Source organism: Austrofundulus limnaeus, unplaced genomic scaffold (assembly GCF_001266775.1).
Source record: "Austrofundulus limnaeus strain Quisiro unplaced genomic scaffold, Austrofundulus_limnaeus-1.0 Scaffold2198, whole genome shotgun sequence".
Taxonomy (NCBI): domain Eukaryota; kingdom Metazoa; phylum Chordata; class Actinopteri; order Cyprinodontiformes; family Rivulidae; genus Austrofundulus; species Austrofundulus limnaeus.
This window is the reverse complement of record NW_013954600.1, coordinates 14364-22983: the sequence shown is the minus strand read 5'-3', so window position 1 is coordinate 22983 and position 8620 is coordinate 14364. Positions and strand designations below refer to the sequence as shown.

General features: G+C 41.2%; 2 protein-coding genes across 2 annotated transcripts; one reads left to right on the top strand and one right to left on the bottom strand.

The window, feature by feature from the left end:
* Positions 1 to 172: 172 nt before the first annotated feature.
* On the bottom strand, positions 173 to 6006 carry LOC106537244 (importin subunit alpha-6; the record flags this gene model as incomplete). Its single annotated transcript, XM_014034629.1, is given in 6 exon segments — positions 173 to 304; positions 660 to 754; positions 2347 to 2446; positions 2537 to 2638; positions 4955 to 5088; positions 5916 to 6006. Coding segments are annotated over 5 exon segments (558 nt in total), but the record flags the coding sequence as incomplete, so codon positions are not given.
* A 263-nt stretch (positions 6007 to 6269) lies between these two features.
* On the top strand, positions 6270 to 7585 carry LOC106537241 (zinc finger with UFM1-specific peptidase domain protein; the record flags this gene model as incomplete). The annotated part of the gene is given in 3 exon segments (XM_014034627.1): positions 6270 to 6290; positions 6971 to 7403; positions 7481 to 7585. Coding segments are annotated over 2 exon segments (526 nt in total), but the record flags the coding sequence as incomplete, so codon positions are not given.
* Positions 7586 to 8620: the final 1035 nt, after the last annotated feature.

The window sequence follows — 8620 nt, the reverse complement described above, 5'->3', positions numbered from 1 at the left end:
ACCTTGGCGTACAAAGTGGCGTACGCAAGTTTCTAGGCTCAAATTGGGCATACGCCAGTTTTATAAATCCTACCCCAGAACTGTAATCTGGAGGTGTGCCCCAGAGTCCTGCTGTTCTGACCTGGATCCATCGGAGTCTAATAAACATGAAGTTGGGGGTAAATCGGCTCACCTGCTCCTGGACGTCCTCGTACTCAGAACTCAGAAGCTCGATGAAAATGGGCACGGCTCCGGTTTCGATCACAACCTTGGTGTGCAGGAAGGTTCCAGAGGCGATGTTGGTCAGAGCCCAGGCTGCTTCGAACTGAGGCCAACACAGAAACAGAGAGTGGGTCAGAAAACCCAGCCCTACACTGTGATGATGTCACACTTATTTCAACTCCTTTTAAAGTTTACAYATCAAAACTGATATTTTACACAACTTAGATCATGCAAGTACTGTTCAGATTTAGAGAGGATAAATTAAACTCAATGTTTCTCTTCTATTTCATTTTATTGTATTTTATCAGACTGCTCCTCTGATGCTCCACCCCAACAAAYCCAGAGGCAGAACTCCTGAGCTCAGTTCAGATTAGCGTTAGTTGAACTGGTGAAATAAACCCTGGATTAGATGTAGAACCCGCTCCTGGTCTGTGGTACCAGCTGTGTGAAGATCTCACCTGCAGCGTGGAGTTCTCCTTCCTCTTCAGGAACTCGACGAAACGAGGAACAACACCAGGAGAGGAAATGACCTCATCGATTGGAGGGTTGGGCTCTGCACAAACACACGCCTCGTGTTATGTCATCTCACAACCAAACAGGGTTTACAAAAAGACTCTRCTTTAGATCAAACTGATTCAATGGTTTTATCTTTAAAGTGGGCCTATTATGCAAAACTCACTTTTTTCATGTTTTTAAACTTATTTTTGGGTCTTTACTGCTTAGAGAAGCAGTCTAAACACCAAAAAAATGCACCCAGCCATTTTTTAGCTGTAATTACATGTATTTTTAGGTATCTGGAAACACGGTATTTCTCAAAGCACGTTGTTCTGACATCACAATAACAGTCACCTAGCAACCTAAACCAGAGTCCTGCTCCTCACGAGGCAACCCGAGGTGAAGCTCCGCCCACATCCTCAAAAGACGACAGTTCTGTTTTTACAGCAGCCACAGAGAACAGAGATGCCTGGATTCATTTTATTTTTATCTTTGATGACAACGTTCTAACAATATTGCCAAAGAAAGCTGTAGTTTGTGAAAATAATTTCACTTTGGAAACTTCTACCATGCCGGGGGGCGGGCGGAGCTAATGTAAACAAACGGATGAGGGGATGGGGAGGGGGGGTTTCCATAGCAACTTCTGCATACAGCACGTTCTGGAGAGAGCTGAAGAACAGGAAGAACTGAAAAGGTGAAATTTCATTATTTGATATTCTTTTTGTGAATTAAATCAAATGAACAATGTTTTGTATAGCCCACAGATGGATCCTAACTTGTGCTAAGACCCCCATTATAGGCCCACTTTAAATAAATTTATTGAAAGAACACCATACTAAAGTTTTAAACTAAGATCATCTTATGTTGAGTAATGATAGAGTTAAAATTTGCTTCTCTGAGATTAAATGAGACGAGACTTCCTGTTTCAGGTCAGTCATTCTGCTAAATACCTGAATAAGAGAGAATTTTATTACTTTAAGTCCCAAGTTTATATCAGTTCACTTAATATTTAGCAGCGTAGCGTTTAAACTGTACGTTTGGGTCAAACGTTTCGGGTTTCCTTCCCTGAGCTTCTAACAGCTGGTTGGACTTAATGGACAYCATGACCAAACAGATCACAGGACATGTCTCCAAACATTCAGGTCTTTGTCCCTGTGTGTTTACAACCTGCTGTCTGTCTTAATGTTGCTTCAGGAGTAATAACTGCTTCCTCTATGAGTGTCCTGTCAGGCAGTGYTGGTCCAGATTCAGAACTTGTTTCTCTGTGTTTAAAGACTCTGAGCAGCTTCTTCACGAGGTCCGCAGCTTTTCTTTTAGCTTGTTTYACACACGTCACTGTCTGAAAACATGTTCACCATCATAGCATCACCTTCTGAGCTTTCTCTTATTTGAAGGGTTTGCAGTCTTACAGTATGTAAACTTGTGATTATGAAGAAAAAAATTATCTCAATTTTTAGATATTTAGAAAATGACAATAATCATGGGAATCCTAACTGACCTGAAACAGGTTAAGTTTAATCTGATTTAATATCAGTCAGCGAGAAACAATTCACTGTGTGTAAACATCTGGTTTCACATGTAAAATAAATCCTGTTCTTGATCATCTGTAAAATAAGGCACCATCTCCTCCAGTAAGGAATGATGTCAGACCTTTGGAGAGTAACTTCCTGAACTTCTGCGTAGCGATCAGCTGCTGATCTGCGTCCTCAGAGAAGATCATCTGAAGCATGTCTGCTGTTATGACCACTTCCTGCACACAGTCAACATGAGAACCACATCAAACAAGGACAGAGCTCCAACAAACATCCCAACCTGATCAAACGACTGACGCGGCACTTACACCTGTGACAGGTACCGTGGAGCTGATGTCCGGGTCCTGGATGGGGCCGTCCAGCATGGAGTCTTCAGCTGAAGCCACAGAAACATTCCTCCTTTTGAAGAGCTGCTCGACGAGAACCACAGGACAGAATAAATCAAAGCCTTCTGCTTCAAATCACATCATCAAACCTTCTGTCTAACTTCTCAGACGGCTACCTGCCGAGCTGTCAGGACTGAAAGAACCACAACTTTAGTGGTAAAAGAATCAGAGGTTTGATCAATGCAAACTCATCTCTCTGTTAGCAAAATATCTCCCTTTTTTAATACAACTGAATAATACTGGAAGTCACYTTGAATAAAGATGGCTGCTAAAGCTAAGCAACCTCAGCAAACACACAAACAGCTGTAAYTCAACCAGCTTTTCATGTGCTGGAGTGAAATACGGTGTGGTAGTAGCTGAGAGTATTGCCTTCTGAAAATTTCATTAAAATCCATTTAGTGGTTTCTTAAATATTTTACAAACAGAAAGACAGTGTTACCTCTAACAGTTATTGCTAAGATTTGTTTTAAAGCAGATTTATGATGCTTTTCAATCCTTCTTTTTCACATTTAAATCCTTCAGTTGTGGTCTAAAGTGTACGGAGACCGCGAGGGTCATGGGGGGATTTTTTTTCTTTTGCATTCCCTCGCAAAATTGTTTTGTGTTCCCATACAAAAGCTTTTGTATATGAACTGAATTAAATCAGACTTTTATTTTGAAATGTCCGGTTACCAAAACAGGATGAGTCGCCACAAGTTCGTGAAATTGACATTGATGTTGTGGCTGCACTGTGTTAAAATATCAGCATATGACATACTTCCATGTGTGGTTGTGTGATATATTCATTCTGAAGCTGAATTAAAGCAGTAGGCTAACTCACTAATGGTTAACATGTGAATTCGTTAATAAACCAGCAGGCACAAAAGTGATAAACGACTTTTGCGAGGGAACACAAAAGAAAAAAAGAATTTCCCATGTCCCCTCGCGGGCTCCATAAAAGTATAACTGCAATGCTTTGGTCTGAATTCCTCCTTATTGCAACTCCACAAGCCCCGCCCCTTTTCTGAGTTGTCTCAAATCATCTCATTTTGAGGCTGTCTCTTTAAATCCAAATGAGTCGYYTCACACCCTCWAGCTTCTAGACCAGCTCATTCTAGTTTGATAGAGGGGTTCACAAATCAAAATCTAATCAATAAATCAAGTGAAAGAAAAAAAAACAAAATTAAAGAATGCAGATGGTGCAAAATAATGTATTTTTTAAAACGCACGATTGTATAATGTACAACGTAAGTGAAAGGTAAAATGAATTTTGAAAAGTTAGAGAAAAAGCAACTGTGTAATCTTTTTGAGTAGTGTCGTAGAAGCGTTTCCTATAAAAATGTGTAACAACAGCAGAAAGTAATGAGATACTYGGTATCATTGTTTTCGTGTATTGTGTGTGAGATGTAGCAATTTCGAGTTCAATTTTAAGTTAAAACAAAACAAAATTAAAGCTCAAGAGTGCAAAATGTGAAAGACAATATAGCAGAAAACACTAYAAAATGTAAAACATAACCAAAAGTGAAGGGACGTGCATAGTTGTAACAGTGTTGCATAGAGAAATATTACACTTCAAAGTGTAATGAGGTAGTTATTTAGACTCCGTCTGTGTTGAGGACACTGCCTGTGGAAAGAYGCTCCTCCTTATTCTTTCTGTGTTCAGCCTCAGGGTTCAGAAGCGGTTCCCTGAGAGTAACAGAACAGAGAGAACAGTCCATTGTTGGGATGACTGAGGTCTTCCACCGTCTCCTTGGCTTCAGTCCAGCACCTCTTGTTGTAGAYGGTTTACAGGTCAGGAAACTCCATCTTAGTGATGCGCTCTGCTGATCGTCTCACTCTTCAGAGCCCCGGCCTGTTCTGCTGCGTGCCGTTTCCAAACCCGACTGTGATGTTCCCCGTGAGGATGCTCTCGATGGTGCAGGAGCAGATAGTGTGTAGTACCATGGAGGGCAGTCTGAATGCCCTTATATGTCTGAGGTGGTAGAGACATTAACAAGCCCCATGACAAGTCCTGCAAGATGTTGACTCCAAGGTATTGAAAACTTTCCACTCTTGTTCCATTAATGTGGTCTGGGTGGTAGCTCCTTATGACTGAAGTTTAACATCATCATCATCATCCTCCTCCTCTTGATGGTGGTGATAAAAAGAGTTGATTCATTTTGTTTCAGTTTTGAACTGAAGGGTGAGTTTGAGAACCACTGATCTAACCACTTATTTAAAAGGACCAGAGTGTTCCTGCTGGAGKAAACTGTCATTGGTTTGATGTTCAGGTATAAATCAATATGATCAAATCCGACATTCTGCTGAGAACAAACATTTCACAGTTAAGAGTCACCTGGTGAGAGGTGACCATTCGTTTACCTGCTCTTCTCTTTTCTGTTTACGAAGCTGAACTCCCTCCTCCTCTCTTCTTCGACGCATCTCCTGAGGATTCAGGGCTTTGTTCTTGTAACTCTTCATCCGGTAGTTTTCTCTTCTCGGACTCGCCATCGTGTCTGAAAGGAGATGATCGCGTAATGTCTGTTTTATTCCTGTTGGTCCTCACAACTATTACGACCTGTAAGACACATCTGTCTGTCTTTGGACATGTACAACCTGACAGCTTTAACACGTCAGTCTGTCTGTTTGGTAGTCACAGGGCTGTTTTGGTATCATGGTGTGTAACACACTGAACATGGAGGACAGGACACCTGAGTGTCTCAATGATTGACATTTTAAAGGTAGACTATAAGACTGTCTCCCTGAGACTACAGCTGCACACAGGTCAGAGACAACCTCCCAGGACGTGTCCACAAGAGGACAACTGAACAGACAACAATGCAGATGTTAACCAGAGTCCAGAACATCTTCCAAAGAGATTAGAGGTGACCTCTAAGGTCAAAGGTCATCGGTGTCAGATTACACTGTTTAAGACTTGTGGACAGGTGGACCCAAACACCTGCTTACAGTTCATGAAAGCTTAGTTTAGGCTTTTTAAACTAATATGTTTTAATATATAACTAATAAAGTTACCATAATATTCTAGTTAGAAATCGACCTGCAGCTCAGTTGTTTCTGGCAGTAAATAATCCGACTGGATGAAGTGGTTAACCCTGATTAACTCCACAAACAACCAGGATACACACAAGAGACCTGAAAATGTTTAACCAACAAAAACACAAATAACCTTTTAACTAGCAGAATGTGTTGTTTGGTCAAACCTTGGTGGAGTCATCTGATCACCAACTAGTTTACTTACAAACCAATCTAACTGTTCGAGAAACTAACAAGTCCAAAACACACCGAACCGAACCGAACCTCGTCACCTCCTCCTGGTACTCACCCTGTGGCTGAAACTAACAACAACCCAAGATGTTTGTTTCTTTTGCCTCTTAAACAAAAATGGCGTGCTCCTCGACACTTTCCCAGCAGTCCTCGCGCGACAACAACACTGACGTCAGTTCCGTCAGCCGACTCCACATCGTTAACCAAACGTATTGTAGTTTTGTTCAGATAAACAACAGAAATATACCATTTTTTTAGTTTATGAAAATAAATAATCTTAGTTAATTTTTATTCATGTCTGCTCGTATATGAACGCGTTTGACCATAAATTATTTTATTCTGGGCTTTTGTTTTGAAAGTCTGTACCGGAAGTGATGTCTTCTTCTTCGTTCCGTTAGGCGTTTTGAAGAGAAAAGAAAGAAGAAACCCGCTGGTAGCTTGAGTTGAACCCGTTTTTCGTATGTACGTTATTGTTATTATTTGTGAACTTATAATGTGACAGTATGCCAATTTTATATTTATTTAAAGTAGTAATGGTCAAGTTAAGCTTTTCTGAAGCTCCTTTTGAAAAGGATTCTTTACTAGACGCTTTTCAAGACGGTTTTAGTCTTTAGCGCCATCTTTTGGCCAAAAGCGTRAACAGCTTGAACTCTGCATGAAATGAACCACTTTATCGTGATATCTGTTCCTTAAAGAATGCAAAATGCATACTTTTAGGCTTTTTCTTTTTTCTTTACATTTACAAATAAATTTTATTGTGTACTTGGAGTCTCTAGGAGTGCAGAAAAGTTGAATTTAGTTTATCTTGGTGCTGCAAAGATATCTTTATATTCTGTTGGGGGTCACTGGTTTGTTATATTTTGCACAAATTTGCCATCAAAGCACCATGAATCCAGCAATGTTTTATGTTCTCATTAATCTTTGAATCAGGTACCAAAGCAGTGACATAACTTGGTCACTGAGATACCTGTGATCCAACAGCAGGGTCTGTTCTCTGACAYGATGAAGTCATGAACAAATCTGAGCTCACAGGTCACTTGTGTTTCTTCACCTGGTAGTTATCTGACTCTGCTATGTTCTGTAACTGAGAGTGACCTGAAGTTCTGGTGTTAGCAGGTACCGGTCATGCTGACCTGTGAGATCTGCGGTGAAGAACTCCTGCTGGAGGAGGACATGAAGACCCACCTCCTCCTCAGCCACCTGGAGCGTGAGCCGCACTGTCCTCTATGTTCGCTGTCCGGAGTGTCCTTTGATGAACTCAGGGTCCACGTTCTGTCTGCACATCCTGAAGACCAGGACAGAGAGGGGGGTCCGGGTCAGTCCATGTTTGTTTCAGGCTCAGGCCAGTCGACATGCGGTTCAGGTCTGGATCAGTCCATATGTGGTTCAGGTTCCTCAGTCAGACTAAAAGCCGGGCAGAAGCACACGACTCAGAATGGGTGTTTGTTATCTGGGGGGGCTGCTTCTTTACAAGAACAGAGTCCTGAACCCTCGGCCAGGTTCTGGAAGGGGCCCATGCAAGAAGTGGACTCTGAACCCAGTAAAGGTACCCTGCAGCTGTTGGTGTTGTGTAAAAACTGATCCTATGTTCAGAACTCACGGTGAACTGTTGTGTTTTTGTAGCAGAGCCTCAGTTCTCGTGTCCGCTGTGCTCACTGGTCTGCAGCAGTCCTTCTGTCCTCCAGGACCACGTAGAGCTGCATCTCCAGGGTCCAGTCTCAGATCAGGGTAAGAGGTCCGTTTCGCATCAGAACAAGTTCTCACACAGCTGCAGTCATCATGGACAAGATTATTTTTATTTAGCTGGTGGTTTATCAGGGCAGAATGATTTCGCCACTTTTTTTATAAAAAGTTTCCTTCAGACTCAGCTGTTGGTATTACCTTTTATTAAAGTTATAAAAATCTTTAATAAAACAATAAAACTGTTAATAAAATTATCTGACAAAAGCAATGAAAATATAATGAAAATCAATTACTGGCTTGACTGTTTATTCAACAGAAATAAAAAATGAAACTGATGGAAACTTTGCAAAAAGGATGTTAGTCATAGAAAATGTTGATTAGTTTTGTGGCCTGTCTGTGATATTATTTTATTTTTATGCCAAATTAATCAGTTAAATGATCCTCCAAGAGCGGTGAGTCCAAAATTTTCTTGGGGTTTTACAAAGACCAGGGGTCAGATTTACAAAGGATTACGTGGAAAACATACTAAAAATGAACGTACGGCCAAAAGGCGAAAACGGTGTACGCCAAAAAAAATTCAGATYTATAAAACCATACGTACGCACGTTTCTGCGCACATTCACTTTTTAGATCACAGCCGCACGTCAGAGTTTGTGCACGAGGTCCCGCCTCAGGTTCTACCCTCTACACGCCCACATTCAACCATAAACAGTCAATGCAAAGTACTTCATGAATGTTAAGATGTATTTAAATCAGTCAGCTGATCAATGTCGAAAGAAGCGATTGGCCGACTCAGACTCGCGCTCCGTCGTGCGTCTGGAGGATGACAGCTGCTCACGTGAACAGAATGTCTGTAACTGACAGATTTTCCCTGACTTTGCAGGTTTACAGACGTTTAGAGTAATCTATGATTTTTATCAAAAACTCAGCTTCAAATTAATTTTCTCTCAGAGCCTGCAGGACGATAAAAACAATAAATAAAATTAAATAAGTCATAAACTTAGAAATAATTTCACCACTCGTCTCCCCCATCCTCCGCCTCCTCTATTATCTGTGGCAGACCTCCCTCCACACACACAC